The sequence below is a fragment of the Bos taurus genome, chromosome 19 (assembly GCF_002263795.3).
Source record: "Bos taurus isolate L1 Dominette 01449 registration number 42190680 breed Hereford chromosome 19, ARS-UCD2.0, whole genome shotgun sequence".
NCBI lineage: Eukaryota > Metazoa > Chordata > Mammalia > Artiodactyla > Bovidae > Bos > Bos taurus.
Window position 1 is genome coordinate 33655824 of NC_037346.1, and position 20445 is coordinate 33676268.

A 20445-nucleotide genomic window follows, 5' to 3' on the forward strand; every position below is an offset into this window, starting at 1 on the left:
TTTGTCTCAATGGTCCTGAGATATTAAAACCCACACTTATTACTAGTGCCAGTGCTCTCATTCCCCTGGTTTTCATGCACGTAAAATAAAGACAAAGTGTGAGCTGATATTCACAGAACCACCTAACACGACTGCACAGTGGCAGGGGTGCTGGCACCTGCAGCCGAGACAGACCTCTGATGGGCGACCTGCCGGCCAGTGCTCCTAATGGCCGGTTTGTCAGCTGATGCATGGGTCTAACTCACAGGAATGGGGCAGATTGGGGATATGTGACCATGTACAAAAGTGCCAGCTGTACAAAAGCTGATAGGAAAATATTGAGGACTGCCCGCACTTAAAACCCAAAAGTTCCACAGACAAGTGCAATTTTTTAATCCAACTTGATTAAGTCAAAGGATGTAATTTCATTACAATCAAGGTAATCTCATTACATTCAGGAATTTGAATGATAACTGTTGGAATACTTTCCAAATAGCCCATCAGAGCTTATGAAGCATTCACAGACCTTTGCTATGACATCACTGAGCTGAAGATCTGTGCATATTTCCTCAATATGAGAATAAGAAAACTAAAGTCCATGGAGTGAGAAAACCAGTAAAACTGGTTTTACAAAGTCTTTCTTTAGGATCCTGAATAAAGGGAACATGTGCTATGATTAAGCAGTTAAACTACTGACTAACAAATGGTTAAGACACACACTAAAAGGCAAGTAGAAGAGTAAGGATTGGGCTAAAGCAAAAAAAAAATTTAGGTTATAGTCCGTCTTGTCCAGGCTATGGCTTTTCCAGTAGTCATGTATGGATGTGAGAGTTGGACTATAAAGAAAGCTTAGCACCAAAGAATTGATGATTTTGAACTATGGTGTTGGAGAAGACTTTTGAGAGTCCCTTGGACTCCAAGGAGATCCAACCAGTCTATCCCAAAGGAAATCAGTCCTGAGTGTTCATTGGAAGGACTGATGTTGAGGCTGAAACTCCAATACTTTGGCCACCTGATGTGAAGAACTGACTCATTGGAGAAGACCCTGATGCTGGGAAAGATTGAAGGCGGGAGAAGGGGATGATAGAGGATGAGATGGTTGGATGGCATCACCGACTCAATGGACATGAGTTTGGGTAAACTCCGGGAGTTGGTGATGGACAGGGAGGCCTGGTGTGCTGCGGTCCATGGGGTCGTGAAGAGTCAGACACGACTTAGCAACTGAACTGAATTGATTCTGTTTTTAATTTTTAAAGCAATGTCTGTATGTGTTTTTAACATTTTGAAACAGTATAGATAGATCTAATATGGAAGGTCTCCTTCCCCCACCACTTTCAATACTCTCCTCAAAGTAACATCCCTATATCCTTCCAGGAAAACAGTTATGATTTCAAAAATTAAATCATGTATTTAAAAATCAAAACACATGAGGTCAGACTATACACACCATCTTATTTTCCCCACTTAGTAATAATCTTTCCCTGTCGGTACATATAAATCTACCATGTCCATTTTCATGGCTGCATACTATTCTGCCATACCAAAATCTCATTATGCAACCAGCCCTGGACTGATACACACTTGGGTATTTCCAGTGTTTTACTGTTATAATAATGCCACAACCAAACATCTTGTTCATGTATATAGGCATTCTTTTTCAAGTATATCAGTTCAGTTCAGTCACTCAGTCATGTCCGACTCTTTGCGATCCCATGAAGTGCAGCATGCCAGGCCTCCCTGTCCATCACCAACTCCTGGAGTTCACCCAAACTCAGGTCCATCAAGTCAGTGATGCCATCCAGCCATCTCATCCTCTGTCGTCCCCTTCTCCTCCTGCCCCCAATCCCTCCCAGCATCACAGTCTTTTCCAATGAGTCAACTCTTCGCATGAGGTGGCCAGAGTATTGGAGTTTCAGCTTTAGCATCAGTCCTTCCAAAGAACATCCAGGACTGATCTCCTTTAGAATGGACTGGTTGGATCTCCTCACAGTTCAAGGGACTCTCAAGAGTCTTCTCCAACACCACAGTTCAAAAGCATCAATTCTTTGGCTCTCAGCTTTCTTCACAGTCCAACATAATGCTAAATGCTAAGTGGTAGAAATCCTTGGTGAAAGATCATACATGTTTCAAATGTAGAGAGATTTTACCAGATTGTCCTTGTCATCAGCAATATGTGGTGTGGCTCCCCTCACCCTTAATTAAATAAAAAATTATCAATCATTTTGTAGTTCTTTTTTTAAAATTTATTTTGGCTGTGCTGCATAGTATGTGGAATCGTATTTGCCTGGCCAGGGGTTGAACCTGTGTCCCCTGCTGTGGAAGCACAAAGTCCTAACTGGACCACCAAGAAAGTTCCTCAATCATGTTAATTTTTATTAATCTGTTAGGGGAAATCACATACTGTAATTATTGCTCTGAATTATATCTTTTTACCTCTAAGTGGGACTTAGTCTCTTTTTTCTGTTGGCTGTGCTGGGTCTTCATTGCTGTTGTCTTGTTGTGGAGCGCAATCTCTAGGGCTAACAGACTCAGTAGTCATGGTGCACAGGCTTAGTTGCCCTGCAGCATGTGGGATCCTCCACCAGGGATTGAATCTGTGCCCGTACATTGGCAGGCAGATTCTTAACCATTAGACCACCAGGGAAGTCCCAGCATCTTTCTAGTGGCTATCTGTATTTCCTTTTTATATGAACTACCCATTTTTTTTTGTACTATTTTTCTTATTGATTTATACAAACTCATTGTAAATAAGCCCCCTTTGTTACATGTCTTGCAAATAATTTCCCCTTATTTACAAAGCAGTGTGTAATATTTATGTGATTTTTTTTTCACCAGTTGACTTTTGTGCTTGTTCTTTCCAAGGCCGAGACCACAAGTTCATTCTCTGATGTTTTCTCTCTGCACGTTCATGGTTTCACTTTTTAAGGTTTAAATTTTAATCCACTTGGAATTTACTCTGATGAGAGGCATGAGATAGGGATCCAGCTTTATTTTTTCCTGAAGACCCAATCAGTCGTTACTTGTGAGTGAATTATCCATCTTGATAGAAAATACTACTGTAATCCTACACGAAATCCTCCAATCCTGTGGACTTTCTGCTCCACTGAATAGTCCTCCCCAATCGCTGATGTTTCAGAAACTTCCTGGTTATCTGAGAGGATTTATTCTTCTAGATTAGGGTTTATCAACAGCGCACTACTGACATTTCTGGCAGGACCCTTCCTTTCTGTGAGGGGCTATCCCGTGCCTTGCAGGAAGTTTAGCAGCACCACTGACCTCTGCCCACTAGATGGCAGTATCACCCCCAATGATGCCAACCAAACCTGTCTGCAGACTTTGCCAGTGGTTCCCTGGGTTGGGGTGAAGGGCAAAATTGCCTGGGGTTGAGAACTCCTGTTTCATATAAATCGGTCTCATTTTATCAGTGTTTCTGCTCTCGAATTCCCACTGATACTATAACTGAGATGAAGACAAATTCATAAGATACTTCAGACATTTGTTTTATTTAACATATCTACTAAATTTAATCTTTGTTATATTTAGTCTTATCCAAGAACCAGGTATATATATCCTTCCACTTATGTATACCTTCATTTATGTCCTTTAAAAAGAGCTTTAGGATTTTTAAAATATAGGCCCTGGTCATATTGTTTGTGTTCATGCATGCTCAGCTGTGTCCAACTCTTTGCAACCCTGTGGACTGTGGCTCCTCTCTCCACGGAATTCTCAAGGCAATAATACTGGAGTGGGCTGCCATTCCCTTCTCCAGGGGATCTTCCCTACCTGGGGATCAAACCCGCATCTCCTGCTTTGGAGGTGGATTCTTCACCCACTGTGCTACCTGGGAAGTCCCAGTATTAAGCTTACTACTGGTATTTTACCTTTTTCATTCCTTTATAAACGGGATTATTTCTTATGTTATTATCTTTCCTAACTAGTTACTGATGAGAAAGCTATTGATATTTCACATTCTATAATCAGCCACACACTGAACTCTTACCGTATCTAACACATTTTCAGGACATGATAAGGTTTTTCTAATGATACAACTTTCAGGAAATTCTAAGCATAAAATGTTATTGTCTGCATAAAATCACCATTATATTCTAACATGAACACCCTCCTATAGCTCTCCTGTCTCACTGCCTAGCTTAATACTTGCAGAAAAACCGACGTGAGTTTGAGTGAACTCCGGAAGCTGGTGATGGACAGGGAGGCCTGGCGTGCTGCGATTCATGGGGTCGCAAAGAGTCGGCCACAACTGAGTGACTGAACTGAACCTTAAGTCATTCTTGATTTTAATGGAAATACTTCTAAGATTTTACCATACAGCATAATGCTGGTTTTGACTGGAGATACATATATTTTGTATCACTAAAGTACCCATACACTTGTAATCTACCAAGAGTTGTTTTTTTTTTTTTAATCAGAAAGAAGTGAAAGTAAAATCAAAGAGTGCTCTCTTTGTCCAAGGCATGTTCCATCTCTATCGGGATGACCTCACGGTTTTTCTTCTTTAGCCTGTCAATATTGTGTGATGGATTATATTCCTGAATTTCCTGGTAAGCCAATCTTGGATAGCATAAATCCACTTGGTTTTGATATGCACTATTGCTGTTAATTTGTTGAATTCTACTTGCTAAAATTTTCACCTCACGTTTTTACACCAATATTTGAGAGCGAGGTCAGTCGGTTAGTTTTTTAGTGGTGCTTTGTTAACTTGTAAAAACTGTCTTAGGCTGGCTTGATAAAAATATATTGTACTTTCATATGCTGTATTTTAAAAACAAAATGTGTGAGGGCGTCCCTGGTGGTTCAGTGGTAAAGAATCCACATGCCAATGCAGGAGACACAGGTTCCAGCCCTGATATGGGAGGATCCCACATGCCGCAGAGCAACTAAGCCTGTGAGCCACAACTATTGACCCTGCGCTCTAGAGCCTGGGAGCCACAATTACTGAAGCCCATTCTAGAGCCTGTGCTCTGCAACAAGAGAAGCCACTGCAGGGAGAAGCCTGAGTACAGCAACTAGAGTCGCCCCTGCTCACCACAAGTGGAGTAAAGCCTGCACATCAATAAATATAATTATTTAGAAAAACCAAATGTGTATATATTTAGTATGAAACCAGTCTTTTGAAAAGTAAAACTGGTTGTAGATAAACATGAGGCCATTCCCACATCATAAAAAAAGTCACATATATTCTTTACAGATTCAACTTTTTGAAAACTGAGTAAATTAAAATGTGCCTTTGAAAGCTAATCTGTAATATTTTACATAAAAGTGAAAAAGTCACAAGCAAGCTACCATTAAACCCCTATCATAAATGAACATTTTAGCTGTTCCCATCTTGGATGACTAAGCAACACATTACTATTATTTATGGGCCTGCATTGTGAGTTGGACCACGGAAAGCTCAGTTTTCTTATCTACATGCTGCAAAAGAAAATGAAATATATTCTTTGATGTTTTAAGTTTGCAATGCTCTGAATAATGGATTTAAAAAAAAAAACCTTTTCTGTTTCTCAAGAAACTGCTAACGCAGAGAATGCCCACGGCTTTCAGCAGCCACCGGCGTCTGAGCGACTGTAAGCAGTCTTGAGATCTTCCTGGTCTCCACAAGACCCAGGATGCAGGCTGGGCAACTCCGCCAGGGACCTGCGGGCCCACGCACTCATCTACACTTCGGCACAAAGATCCCAAGACAGCCCCACGGTTGTACCACCCTGCCTGGATCCCCACGAAGGCCACACGTGCAAAGTGACGGACAAGCAGAGGGGCGGAGGGACACAGTGGGCTCCCCACCGCCTCCATGTCCCCTTGTGTCTGTTTCCCCGAGACATAGAAACCCCCCCGTTGTGGAATGTTGCCTAAAAGCTCCTGACTCAAAGTGGTCCTGACAGACCTTACGGGGAAAGGGGGAGTGAAGCCCTGAGATGCTTTCAAATGGACAAGAAAGGGCCTCCAGGGCTCCTCCGCCCGGGCTCCCCCTACGTGTCCCGCCCCTCCCCAGACCCCGCCCACCTACCCCCACCTCCCTGAGACCCTCCCACCTGCCCGCCCCCACCGCCTGACTCTCTCCTTGTCCCCACTCCCGCCTACCTGAGGGGCCCCTCAAGCGGCTCTCCGTGAGCTCGGAGATGGCCCCGGACGTGGACGTCTTTTTCAGCCGAGCTGCTGCCCCGGAAGCGACGGCCGCCCCGGGCTTGTTGAGGGTGTCCTCGCTGCTGGCGCGCTTGAGCTGAGAGGTGGAGGAGAAAGGGTGAAGAGATGCTTTTTCGGGAAGGAGCGCCAAAAACCAGCAAACCACAGAGCGGGCCCCACCTGCCCACCCCGTTCCTCGGGCAGCAGTGGGCCGGAGGGAACAGCGCAGAGTGGACAAACCCAGATGCCCTCTGGTCCTAGCGCGATCCTCCAGCACTGCTTCAGAGATCCCTGTAAGGTCGTGGGCAGTCACCACCCATCAATCACATTCAAATAATGAAGTTTTAAAAATATGATGTGTATTTTTATGTATTATTTGGCTGAGACACCCCCACCTCCTGCCCCCAGCGTGCAGGCCAAGCAGGGATGGAACCCATGCCCCATGCATTGGAAGCAGGGAGTCAACCACTGGACCACCAGGATGGTCCTGATGTATTATTGTTTTTTTCTTAAGTTAAAAGACTGGGAACCAATGAAAAAAGAACTAGATGGCACACAGAAGTCAGGAGAGAGCGACACACAAGAAATTCAAAGACAATAAAAAGTAGCACAAAAACCTCTGGAGGTTCTTCCCTTCTCAGAGGGAAGAGATACAAACAGGTGAACATCCACAGGTGCCCACCCCAAGCGCTGGCAGGCAACCTCATACACACCATGTTCAGATGGAGGAGAGGGACTGCTGTGGAGCCAGAAGAATGGTTAGGGATGGCAGAAAGACAGCAGGACCCCTGCTCCTTGTCTGCCTCCTTCCCCGGCAGGGAAGGCAGAGAACAAACATTTGCTGAAGGGTATTGAAGTGTGTGTGTGGGGGGGGTGCGGGGAGGGGTGGCCCTAAATGAGCTCACACTCTGGCCCAGGTAAACAATACCTGAGCTGAAGGAGAAAAACCACAAATAAGTTCTCCCAACTACAGAGTCTTGGTTAAAGATGGCTGTGGAGGGGATCCTTCTAAAAGACAAGGCAGGCAGGTGTCTGGAGCCTCCGCAAACACACATGACACTCCAAGAAACAGCATGAAAATTCCCTCGAATCAACGGGAGACCTGGAGCAGGAAGCCCGGGCCACCACACTGGTCAAGGGCCCCATCCTGCTCTAGGGCCATTTCCTGAAGGTTAAGGAGCCCAGAGAGGGAGAACGGGGAGGGGGTGGAACAGAGAGCCTGGGCCCCCTCTCCTCTCACCACAGCCCCCAGAGCTGCTCCCACCATCCTGGACACTGTGCTCCGAAGGCCTACTGCCAGCTGGGCGTCCACCCTCAGTGCATGCAATGTGCCGAATCCATGGGCCAGGGTGCACACGGGTCACAGCGGAGTGGGCGGCCTGCTCTCAGGGTCAACAACCAGCAAAGGGGCTAGTTCCTGTGTGGTGACTCATGAACAGTGAAGAAAACAAAAACGGGAGGTGTGGGCATCCTCACGGAGCAGGTGCCCTGGACCAGGCCTGGAGGACCAAGTGGATGGGGTGTCCCTGAGGCTGCAGGTGTATGCTAAGAGCTGGGGGCAGGGAGCAGGGTGGGGAAGGAAGGGGGAGCACATGGGGCCAGGGCAGGACCCTCCCGGCTCCTGGAGAAATAAGGATGAGGAGAAGCAGTGACAAGGATTCGGACGTGATGAGCAGACAACAGGGAAACCCATGTGTTCCAGCCAGGCGAGCCATCCAGTTGAGTCTGCTGGAGAGACCCCTCTGTGAGCAGAAGCGAAGGAGGGCTCGGGCAGGTTGGGGGAGGGGAGAGAGGAGGCAGCTGGGAGGGCAGGCAGGGGTGGGGAAACAGAGAGAGCACCTGGGGAGGTGGAAGGAAGGCAAAGTCAAGTTCTTGCTGTGAAGATTGGGTGGTAAGCCTGTTTGGAGGGTCAGAGGTAGAATTAAGGGAACAGATAGGAGCTGATGACATGCGGCAGCCTGGGTCCTTCTACGTCCTTGACTCACATGTTACTTCCAATTCAAAACATAACTCGACTACACTGGACTTGACAAAGCGCATTAACTAACTCGCTCGAGGCTGCATGGGTGAGGCAGGACTGGGAAGCAGGCCCGGGACTGTGTTTCCAAGGCCTGCATGATTTCCACTGGGCTGGAGCCCAAGAGGAGCCAGGAGACGCTGGGGACACCACCGGGGCTTGTGGACAGGGCTGAAGGAAAGCCATGTCACATGGGCGGCACAGGGTGGCAGCTTAGGGCACCAGCTCTAAGTCCAGACTTGGAATCCTGGGTTGGAATCTTGGCTCTGCCTCTTACTGGCTGTGTGACCCAGGGCAAATCACTTTATCTCTGTGCTTTTGTTTTTTTTTCTGTGCTTTTGTTTCTTCACCTGATAAACAGATCAAGCCATGGTACGCATCTGAGTGAACTCCGAAGCCCACTTCTGAGTTCCATTTTACCAACTGTACCCAGCTTCCTCGGCCTCTTCTTGGACTTGGGGTCCCAACCTGTATTATAAAAAGATCTGATCCCATCCTTCACTGGCAAAAGGATAAGACAGACGTGCTCCAGGCCAGTGTCGTGCTGTCTCCCTAGTGCAGCATGGCCCGTTTGGGTGGCAGCAAAGCTTTTACAGGGAGCCCTTCATTTCTCCTGCACCTTCCACGAGGAATTCCTTTGGAGAAAGATTCACTGCTTAGCACTTTCCCCAGAGGCAGGATATACAGACCCTAGATTGATCCTTCCTGTCCTCTGAGGCAAACAGCCGAAGCCTCTCTTAATATTTCTTGGAGGCAATATCAGACACAGAACATTTCCACTGGGCCAGAGCCTAAGAGGAGCCAGGAGACGCCAGCCACATGGCTGGAGTGAGGTTACTAATTCATCTTTCTCTGTTCACGGCTGCATTCTTGGCTTTGTTTCCTGGTCATCGAATGCAGCTTCGGCACCACCTGAGATCTCTGGTTTGTTATACAAGATCCCTACGAAAGCATTGGTCTTGCTTTGATGTGTTTAATAAGTATTTTCACCAACACTTCCACTGATATTTAAGCTGCTGAGCACCTGTACATGAAAGCTTACAAAAGGAAAATGTCTGAACAGCTCACAGATTCATGTAGCTAAGATATTCCTTCAATTCCACAAAAAGGGGATGGGGGATGTTAAAGTTCTCAAATAATCGCACAAAACACAATCTGGTCTTTCAAGGTGCAAAACATGTTAATGATTGGAGCAGTGGTTCTCAAACTTCAGGGTCTGTCAGAATCCTAAGGGCCTGTTAAAACGCAGACGGATGCCTGCACCCCAGCCCCAGTGCCCCTGCCAAGTTTCTGATCCCCTAGCTCTGGGTGGGGCCTGAGGATCTGCATTTCAGATGAGTTCCCAGGGGATGCTGGTACTGCTGCTGTGGGTTCCACACTTTGAAAACCAAAAGGTTTTAGAGTAGCACTGTCAGTGGAAATATTATACAAGCCATGGACCTAAGTTTACATGGTCTAGGAGGAACATTAAAAAACATAAATGAAACAGGCAACCTTAAATTTAGTGATATATTTTCTGGACACAATACATTCAAAATATTATAAATTAATGTAGAACACACCGATGAGGTCTTTTCCTTTTTTTGCACTCGGTCTTCAAAACCTGATGTGTGTCTTGCACTCACAACACACTTCAGGGATCATCACCGCCACACGGGCTGGTAGTTCCTGCTTCGGGCAGTGCAACTGTGGAGCATTCTTTCCTGAAGGACAACAACAGGACTGACCCAGTCCCCAAGACTCAAGGAGAACATAAACCATGAGACAGCTTTACGGGGACCCTGAGCCCCGGCCACAGGACTGGATGGGGTTAACACATGACTCATGCCCACCAAGCAGAGACCTTTCCCAATACTTTGCTTGTTGCTTTCTTTTAACCAACCAGAAGCAAGCATTAGCTGGGCCCTCCAAGGAATTGGGGAGGCATGGGCAGGACTGACAGCCAGACTTCATACCACGTAACAAAGAAGATGACAAAGAAGCAGAGAAAGGTGACGTGACGTCCCGGGGAGTCCCGTCCATGGTCCTGGTCTCTCTACGTCTTGCACCTTTGTCCTGCACACAGTGACCCAGAACCTCAGATGTCTTCCATAGATTTCTCTTCTGTTCAAGTCAATGTTCTGTCATTTGTGACCAAGAGAGTCCTGACTAACAGACATGGGCCTTCTAGTGGCCTGTCTGCATCAGGGAGTCCGGGGGGTTTGCCTCCCTGTGCTGGGCTCAGTGACATGAGGAGGACTCACAGCAGCCCCTCTACCCTCGCCATCCCATCCAGGCTCCTGCTCCTCCCCACACACATCTGCTCCTCCACGGCTCCACAGCTCAGGCCAGCATCTGAAGCAGGGTCTTTCATTCTACTTCAGTGCATGTGTTTTAGTTTGCCTATTTTGGGCCAGTGAAAACATATCTGTCTACACTTATATGTGTCCATCTCCTGCAAAGCAGTCGTAGGTAATGTGTGCGTGCTCAGTCGAGTCTGACTCTTTGTGACCCCATGGACTGTAGCCCACCAGGCTCCTCTGTCCATGCGATTTCCCAGGCAAGAATACTGGAGTGGGTTGCCACTTCCTCCTCTAGGGGATCTTCCTGACCCAGGGGTTGAACCCGCGTCTCCTGCGCTGGCAGGTGATTCTTTACCACTGAGCCACCCGGAAGTCCTGTAAAGCAGCCGTAGTGAGATGTGGCGTCCAGCTGGTGGGATGTCATGTTCAGTGTATAATTTAGCTTCTCTGAGTGCTCAGATTTTGGCAGTAAAATACTCGAGGGGGAAGCCACTTGCTTTTCTGTCAGTGTCTGTCACCTCTTTCTCTTCTGTGCTCTGGGTTTTGTCTTCTTCCTCTGCCCACAGAGGCAGAGAGGAGAGGAGGGTCAGAGAGCAGTGGGGTGCAGCTCTCAGCTATTCCTTCCCCCAACACCATCACCCTCTTTCACAGGTTCAGGCCTGGCGACCCCAAGGACCAGGACAAGAGCCGAGAGCCTCCAGAGGAGTGTCTGTGTCTCCCCCGACGTCCTCCCACTGGAACCAGTTTCCAAAACACACATCCATCAAAGGCAGAAATGGCTACCATTTTACTGGTTCATCATCAGTAGGAAACACACCTGAGCTTCACCTGTGATTAAACACTGCTTGAAAATATTTTAATATATTCCAGAAGTTCTCAGGGTCGGTTATGGGGGAAATGTATGTATTCATTTAAAATCCACATTGAAGATGTCTCCCAATAGGTCAAAGACAATAAAAATTAAAACGATGAAAATAATGGTCAGGGCCAGGATAACAGAATAATGATAAACAAAATTATGTGCAGGACACTATCCACACTTATGTCTCAGGGCAGATACAGTCCTCACCCCATCTCGGAGCACCTACGCAGACTGCCTGAGGTTCCACAGCCAGGAGCGGGTAGAGCTGGGGTCCTGATGTGGCCTGTCTGACCCCCTCCTCAGCGAGCTGTTCCTACACCCACCGCCCCTGCCGGGCATTCAGCCCACACTGAGCACTGCCAGGGAGCAACAGGACAGCAAGGGGGAGCCCAGAAGCTGTGTGCACGCAGCCCGGGGAGCCAGGCTTGGCGGGGTGGGAGGACACTTTACTCCCCTCTGAATGGGTGGGGACAGCCTGGAGGATTTTAAGCAGAGGAGCGACTTGTGTTGACAGGACCACCTGGCTTCTGTTGAGAATGGAACATAGGCTGCAAAGTCAAGAGCAGGCAGGTGGACCATGGAATGTGAGAAAAGGAGGGTCTGGGGATGATGTCAGGGCTCTGCCTGAGCGACGACAGGAGGAAGCTGCTATTTACTGGAACAGGGAGAGTACAGAGGAGCAGGTTTGCAGGCGGGAGAGACAGAGGGGAAGGAGACCAGTCAATGTGGAGTATGTCACCCTCAAGGGGCCTCCAGATGCCCAGGAGGTGGGTCACAAAGGCAGCCGGAGGAGCGCTGGCTGGAGACACAGATCCATGTGTCACCCCCATACGGTGTCAGAATTCATGAGTGAACGCTGTCTCCTACAAGAACTGTCCTTACCAGGAACAGTGCCATTCCTCAGGGAGTGTGTCAGAATTCTGTGGGTGCAGCTTTAGCTGCCACCGTGATTGGAGGCGGTACTGGTGTCTACCGGGTGGGAAGATGGAGACCCCAGATGTCCTTCCGAGAGCCTGGCACAAGGAACTGTCTGCATCCACACGCTTCACAGATCCCTTAGACACTTGTAGAGCTGGAGCGTCTTTGACTGTTATCCAAGTGGAGAGCACCCCTTTGTTTTACATATAAAGACAATGTGCTTCTTGTAAGACTTTAAGATACACTCGACTTTCTAAGAAGAACAAGGGAAGACTGCACTTGGGTTCACAATTTCACCAAGAGTGCTCAGCATTCAAACCATTACCCCAGCCTTCCCGGTGCCCAAGTCATCAACACGATAACCTTGAATCTGTCTGCTCGGAGTGGCCACATCCATGGGGCCCCAAGAAGCATCACAGGTCCTTCAGTGAAGCCACACACAGGCAGTTGCAGGTGGAAACGTGATGATTTAATTATAAATGATGTTCCTTCTATAGTTAGGATGCCACACTGATTTCTCCAGAGTGTGTGTATGTGTAGGCCAGTGACAAGGTCTCTGAGTTTCATCTCAGGGTGTAAGGAGGTGCCCCAGTCCACTTATGTTAGGAACCCCAGAGGGTGAGGAGGAGCCAGCAAGGGAGACCCCCAGGGGCTGCCCTGGTTGGGGGAGGGGAACCCTGAGAGGAGAAGCCCAGATGCAGGCCAGTGGGGCAGTGACACCCGGATTATGAGGACCCTGGTGACCCTGAGCCCGTCCAGTGGACGCCGGGGTCAGATGCTGGCTGGAGAGTCCACATGGTCCATGCAGGGGGTCCCTGTCTCTGCTCAACTACAGATTTCCTCTTGAGCCCAGGGCACCTCAACTGCACCCTCTTTGCTCTGTGCCTTCAGGTCAAGCTATGCTGGGGCCCTCCTAGGGCCTGCTCACTGTCTCGGGGCACCCAGCAGCCCTGCCCGGTGTCCCATCCATACCTTGCTGAGTCGGGACTCAAAAGCCAGCGAGGTGGAAGACTTGGAGCTCTTCATGCCGGGAGAGGGGACGGGGAGGGGCCGGGGGCGGTCCACCCCATGGCTCCCTGCCCTGGTCACTGGACTCCAGGGCTTGGCTGCGCTCCTCATGTTTGTCCCAGGGAGTCCTTCTGTACAAAGAGTAGAAAAGAAAACCCATGTGTCCACACTTGACAGAGCTTCACCCCCATGCACCATGGGCATCACCACTGTCATGGAGAACAAGCCTCCAGATGAGGATGCACAGAGAGCACCTTCCTCCTGAGATGGTACCTTCCCACCAGGTTCCTTTCTACAGCTTCACAACAGCTCTCACTGAACTACTGAAAACACGTGCACCATTACCCATGTTCTGACATGGGTTGTGGTGGTTTAGTCACTAAGTCATGTCTGACTCTTGCAACCCCGTGGGCTGACCACTAGGCTCTTCTGTCCATGGGATTCTCCAAGCAAGAATACTGGAGTGGCTTGCCATTTCCTTCTCCAGGGGATATTCCCAACCCAGGGATCAAACCCAGGTCTCCTGCACTGCAGGCAGATTCATTACTGACTGAGCTACAAGGGAAACGTTATGACATTACTCTTCAGCAATGTGGAAATACATGTATCTCCCCACATAAAACAGGTCAGCTGGAGTTGAGACATACTGTGTCTGTAAGCCTTGCCATTTTAGGGTTGACAGTCGAGCAACTTCCATAATTTCCAAATAGACATAAATGAATTACTTGAAAATTCAATTTCACAGAAGCACAGCTTTTTTTTTATTCTTTTGGACAAAAATGGTATCAATTAAAAATTAATTGGGAAGATTTTGATCAGGCAGACCTGCCATTATAGGGTAGAGTTACTCAATTAAAATATTCTAGGAAAGACAGCTTGTGCAAAGGAGCAGGATGTGGTTAAAAACCTGGGGGAAACCCACGTCCAAAGGCAAGGAAGGTGGCCTGGGTCCTGCCATCACTGCTGAGGATGTGGGCCGGCTGGCCATGAACCTCTGAGCCCATTTCCCTCTCAGCAGCACAATGGGACTCCGGCTCTGCCTGTCCTTGTGGATGCTCACGACCAGGGATGTGAGGTCAAGGACAAAAACCGCAGATAAGAAACAAACTGGAAAATGCACTTTAAAAACACCACCACTGGACTTCCCTAGTGGCACAGTTGGTAAAGAATCCACCTGCAATGCAGGAGACCTGGGTTTGATCCCTGAGTCAGGAAGATCTCCTGGAGGAGGAAATGGCAACCCACTCCAGTATTGTTGCCTGGAGAATCCCACAGACAGGGGTCGCAGAGTCGGACACGACTGAGCGACTGAACCACCACCAACCACCAGGTGACAGTGATGCCAGTGGCTGCGCTCCCAGGTATTCAATCATGTCCACCCCTTTTGTGACCCCATGGACTGTTACATGGACTGTAGCCCACCAGACTCCTATGTCCATGGGATTTCCCAGTCAAGAATACTGGAGTGGGTTGCCATGCCCTCCTCCAGGGGATCTTCCCAACTCAAGGACTGAACCCTCATCTCCTGTGGCTCCTGTGTTGGCAGGCAGATTCCTTACCACTGCGCCACTCGGGAAGCCCCAGACCCCAGAGCCGGGTCTAATTAACTGCTCGCCTCCTGGATAGTAGCTGGTGCTCAGCAGCCCTGGGCTACCTCTCCCCTCACCGCATCCCAGGACACCCCTCTCTGCCCCCAAGAAAATGAACAGGCTGCCTCCCCCAGCCTGGCGCAGCGGGGATGTCCTCCTGTTCTTGTCTCCTTTCCCGGGGACATCATTTCAACCAATGGTCTCCCAGCTGGGGCCACCCAGCCCCTGCTCCTACTTAAACAGCTTAACTGGTGGCCACTGTCCAGGACCATACCTGGCACTCGTTCTGAGCACTGCTGTCCTGGCAGCTGAAAATAGTATTTTAACACAGCAATTTGTTTTCTAAAGCATTTCTGAGAAAAATTACTCACGATTTTAGTCATATGACTAATTCAATAGTTTATTAGTCTCAGCTTGATTCCAGGTATCACGATTTTTAAGATTCTGTATTTAAACAACCACTTCTTGTGTATTTCACAGATGTTTAGCACCAGCTATTTTTCTTTCTCGGCCCACAATTTTTAATGCTTGTTTCCACAGCAACAAGGAAGAATTCCTAGGTTAAGACCTATATAGCAACTCATTTTATTAGGACTCTCAATATAAAATGAATGAACATAGCCTGAGTGATTCTTGGAGAGAACTGCTGATGAATTTTACCCATGACTGCAGAACTAACTGGTGACATGTCAGTCTGACTAATGGCGACAACAAATAAAGTATCTGTTTAATCAAGGCACCCTTTCAGGTGATGATTGCAACTACTTAGAGATGACTGTTGCAGGACTTACTTGGTGAAAACATAGGTGATTCTATACTGCATCTGTGCTTTCCAAAATCTACCCATCAACCTAGAAATGAAATGCATCGTACTCATTCCCCAGAAGAAAGATAAGACCTTGAAGAGGAAAAGCAGAAGGAAGGTGGTAGAAAATCTTCCCAATGTTTCCCTAAGCCCTTGGCATAAAAAAAGAAAGAAAAAGAAAGGAAGGGGGCTTCCCTGGTGGCCTAGTCTGCCAGTGCTGGGGACACAGGTTCAGTCCCTGGCTCAGGAAGATCCCACACACCACAGCGCAACTAAGCCCATGAGCCACGACTACTGAGCTCGCGCTCCACAGCAAAAAAAGCCATAGCAATGAGAAGCCGGTGCACCACAATGAAGGCCCAGAGCAGCCAAAAATACATCTTTAAAAAAAAAAAGGAAGGGAGGAAAAAAGGGAGGGGGGAGGGAGAAAGAAGAGAAAGGAAAGGGGGAAAATGCATCTCAGTCAAAATTCCAGATCTAAACTCTTAGTCTCTGGCAACAAACCTGACAACCTTCCAGACAGTCACCTGAAAGACCCGCAGCCACTTCTCGAAGGCTTCGGTTACTTGCTCTGAGGCAAAATTCTCAGGGTTACTTTATTTGTATCATCACATCTTTATTCTCCTAGAACCTTGAGCCCAATCTGATTATTCCCAGATCCAGATATACAGAGGACCTTCCTCCCCTGGGCCCCTCCACACTGCCTGACTCTTCATCCTTGTCTTTCCTTCATTTTCCCAGATGGAGACATCTATCTTGTATTCATGCACCAGCCAGACTCTTCAAATTCCATCTTCTTCCAGAATTCAAAATATACAGAAATGAAATAAGTAACATCTCCCCTTGAACCAGGAAGAGAGTCCTATTGGTAGGGAGAGTGCCGGGGGAGGGGTGCTGGGGTGGGTGCTGTGTTGGGGGGAATACGCCCTGAGGGGTAGTAGGCTCCACCAGAGCAGTGCCACTTCCTGGGACGAGGAGAGGACAAGGGTGCTGGGTGGGGGTGCTTCAGCCTCCAGCCGGGCTGAAGGCCAGCTCGGCGCCCTGCTCCCCACTCTCCATGTCTAGGACTTCGTTAAGCATCGCCTGCCCTTTCCAGCAGGACCGGGTCTTCCTCGTGTCCCTCAAATCTTCCGAGGCCTCCTCTTTCCTTTGTTCTGCCCACACCCAGCCCTGGGCTTTCCAGGAATGGACCCCAAAAGGAACATCCTTGGAGCCATCCACCCACAGTGCTTGGCCCGCTCTTGGCCCTGCTCACTGTCCACTCCCCAGGATCCTCCTGCTGGAATTGGGCAGGGCACCAGGCCTACTCCCAGCTTCTGCAGACTTTCACCCAATCTACTTCCCACTGCCTCCTCTCTGACCCTCCTCTTGCCCCTCACACGTGGCCTGGCGCTGCTCAGCCCTCTTCACGTGTCATAACCTTATCATAACCCTACAAGGTAGCATCACCCTCAGTCTAAGATGGGGACACTTGGTTCTGTTTAGGAGGTTAAGGAACTTGCCCAAACCACAGAGTTTACGATACAGCCAGGATTCAAATCCAGTTTTAATTGGCTCTTACACACCAGGGATGGGTACGGCCTCCCTGGACAGTGTTCTGAGGAAAGCACACAGGCTTCCGGATCCAGAGCTCCTGGTCGGATTCCACCTCCACTGCTCACCGCCCAGGCTCAGGCATGCTTTTCAAAACACTACGATTCCCAACATCTTCACCTGATAAATGGAGTTTTTGGTGCCTGCATCACACAACAGAAGACACTCAGTGAGCACCAGCTGCCTACTCACAAATGCTCACGGTGTTCAGCCAAGAGCTGCTTGGCTTTATCGATTCAGCAACACCCAGCAATGAATCCACGGACTCAATGTCCAGTGGCCGGAACCAGACAGACACTCCAGACGTAAGCCAAGTCTCTCCTTGCTCACAGAGCAGCCTGTGTTCACCTGGAAACCCAACAGAGGGAAAGTGCAGAGGAGGGTGAACAACGAGCAGACACGCCACAGTCACTAGGACTGGCCCCAGTGGCTGAAAGGCAACACCGTGTGCATGCTGATGAACGACACTTCTCTTAGGTTTATGAGTTCATAACAGAAAATAGACAGATGGGTTCTAGCCAAGCACAAGATGATGGGAAAAAAAAAAAAGATTTCTATGAGTAATTCCCTGATTCCTAAAAATTCTTCTAACCAACTGAAGAGGATCAAACTGATCAAGAAATTACAGTTGACTTTTGAACAAAGTGGAGCTTGATTTATCCATCATTTATAGTCGGCCCTCCATGTCTGGGTCCCTCCATGTCTGTGGTCCTTCCACATATGTGGTCCCTCCGAGTCTGTGGTTCCTTGGTATCCACGGATTCAACCAACTATGGACCAAGATGTACTGAAGGATCCACTGTAGGAAAAAACCTACTTGTAGGTAGATCCACGCAGTTCAAACCTGTATTATCTGAGGATCCAAGGTACGCTTAAAACTTAGGAACTCACTCCACAAGGGCAGGGAGAGGGTCTTGCCAGGGCTGTTTTCCTTAAATTGTTCATTTTATATTCTTATCAAGCTTCTTTCCTCTCTAGAATGGTGTAAGACTTCTATTTAAACCATAACTCATAAATTGAGTGGAGTTAAGTAAAAAAGGTGGACGAGAAGGAGAGGGAGAGAACAGTTAGGAACACGACACGGTCCATGCAGCAGGAGGGTCAGACAGCATGCAGCTCAGCTGCTTCAGTCTCGGGCCTCAGACTGGTTATCCTTTTAAGGCGAGAAAGGCAGCCAGGAAACTATTCTGGACCATCGCAAATAATAAGGAGTGTCTGGGGGTGGGAGAGGGCATTCAGCTTTGCACTCCAAGTACAATAAGCCCCAGGAAGCCGAGAGCGGAGGCATTCAAGTCTGAGAACAAACAAAATAAGCATGTTCACATAGCTCAACTACCAGGGGACTCGGCAGGAAACAGAAGGCAAGTGAATGGCACGCTGAAAATATCCAGCAAGAGCTTTCTAGAACCCAAGCTGGGCTTGCTCTTGACCTCTGCAGTGGGGTGGGCGGAGGATTCTGCCCCCAGGGGACATCTGACAGTGTATGCAGCTGTTCTGGGCTGTCACAACTTGGCGGGGTGGTGCTGGGGGTGGAGCCAGAGATGCTGCTGGACACCCCAGTACCCGAAGAGCAGCCCCACAATGAAGAATGGTCCTGCCTAAACTGTCGGGACCCCAGGTTGCGAAACTCAGTTCCAGAGGAAGAGCCAGGCTCCTCAACCGGCACCTGGTTCGGTTCCCACCCAACCTGGGAATGTTTACGCTGAAAACCTGGCCCGGGAGCAGCCAAGGGAATCCCGGACTCCGGCTGGAGGCCAAAGGAAGCTCTTCAAAGCTTATTATTTCCTGTTGGTCTCGAGATGAAAAGTCATCCCATTTTGTTTAGATTCAATCCTTCCTAGTTTGTAAAGAACAAGATTCTACACAGCATCAGAAGGGAAAAGGCAAATTCATATGGAGGACTTCCCTGGTGGTACAGAGGCAGGATAGGAATCCACCTGCCCATGCAGGGGACACGGGTTCAATCCCTGGTCTGGAAAGATTCCACAGGCCACGGGGCAACTAAGCCTTCGAGCCACAACTTCTGAGCCCAAGTTCTAGAGCCCTTGAGCCACAACTGCTGAAGTCTGTGAGCTTAGTACCTGTGCTCCCCAACAGGAGACACCACCACAAAGAGAAGCCCAAGCACCGCAATCAACAGCAGCCCCCGCTCACTGCAACTAGACAAAGTCTACAGCAATAAAGACCCAGCTCAGCCAAAAATAAATACATACATAAAACTTTAACAAAAATTAATTGATCCCATCAGCAGAAGTCATCGGAAGAAAATGAGAACCAAGAAGGGATGAAACAAAACTAAACAGAAAAGGACAACTGCACAGCACCAGCCCCACCATCTCAAGCTGAAACCACAGTCTGGAAATGGAAAAGGGACTTGCAGAAGCTATGACTGACTGCCACAAGGTGGAGACCATAACGAATAGGGTTTAATCTGGAATTTAAAAAAACAAAAACAAAAAAACAGGAGGCGCTGGCCTTTAAATATGAAATGCAGATCCTGGAGAGAGGCTGTAATCTGGGAGCTATATTGAGATCAAACCCTCAGAAATACTGCCCTGGGCCATCCTTCTGTCCCCAAAGCTGAACCAAGAAGCCAGCGTCCCACAGAGCTGGTGGCCACTAACCAGTGGTTGTTTCCTTACCTAGCATGTGGATTCACATCAAAGAACTATAGGAAAGAGTCAAGGGCATACAAAAGGAGATGGAAATAAGGTACTTCAAGAGCTCTTTCTATAGGCACAGTTTCAAAAGGTCTATTGAAAGAGTAGGAATATAAACTATTGTCTAGTGCCAAGAGCATTCAGAGGGAAGGACAGTCTTTTCAACAAATGGTGCTAAGAAAACTGGGCATCCACACCAAAAGGATGAAGTAGAACCCTTAGCTTACACCACAGGCAAAAGTTAACTCAGAGTGGAAGAAAGACCTAAATGTAAGAGCCAAAACTGTAAAACCCTCAGAAGAAAACACAGGGGAAAAGCTTCACGACACTGGATTTGGCAATGGATTCTTAAATATGACACCAAAAGCACAGGCAACAAGATGTGCTGGATGACAACAAAATTAAACACTTGGGACTCCCTGGTGACCAGTGGTTAAGAATTCTCCTGCCAATGCAGGGGACACAGGTTCAATCCCTGGTCCGGGAAGATCCCACATGCCATGGAGCAAATAAGCTCATAAGCCACAACTGCTGAGCCCACGCTCTACAGCCTAGCTCCACAGCATGGAAACCACTGCAATGAGAAGCCCA

At 48.4% G+C, this 20445-nt stretch overlaps 1 protein-coding gene across 10 annotated transcripts in view; it reads right to left on the reverse strand.

Moving 5' to 3' along the window:
* Positions 1 to 20445, reverse strand: part of SPECC1 (sperm antigen with calponin homology and coiled-coil domains 1) — a 206548-nt gene that overhangs the window by 136644 nt on the left and 49459 nt on the right. For 9 of the 10 annotated variants that reach the window (XM_059878320.1, XM_010816096.3, XM_059878318.1 and 6 more), the window contains 2 exons: positions 13172 to 13338; positions 6079 to 6217 (listed from right to left, as the gene is read on the reverse strand). In XM_059878320.1, the coding sequence (XP_059734303.1) occupies positions 6079 to 6217; positions 13172 to 13318 (286 nt within the window). In that variant the 5' untranslated portion in view covers positions 13319 to 13338. Of the gene's footprint in view, positions 1 to 6078; positions 6218 to 13171; positions 13339 to 20445 lie in introns of those variants that run through there. The other variant, XM_059878324.1, reaches the window with a different exon arrangement.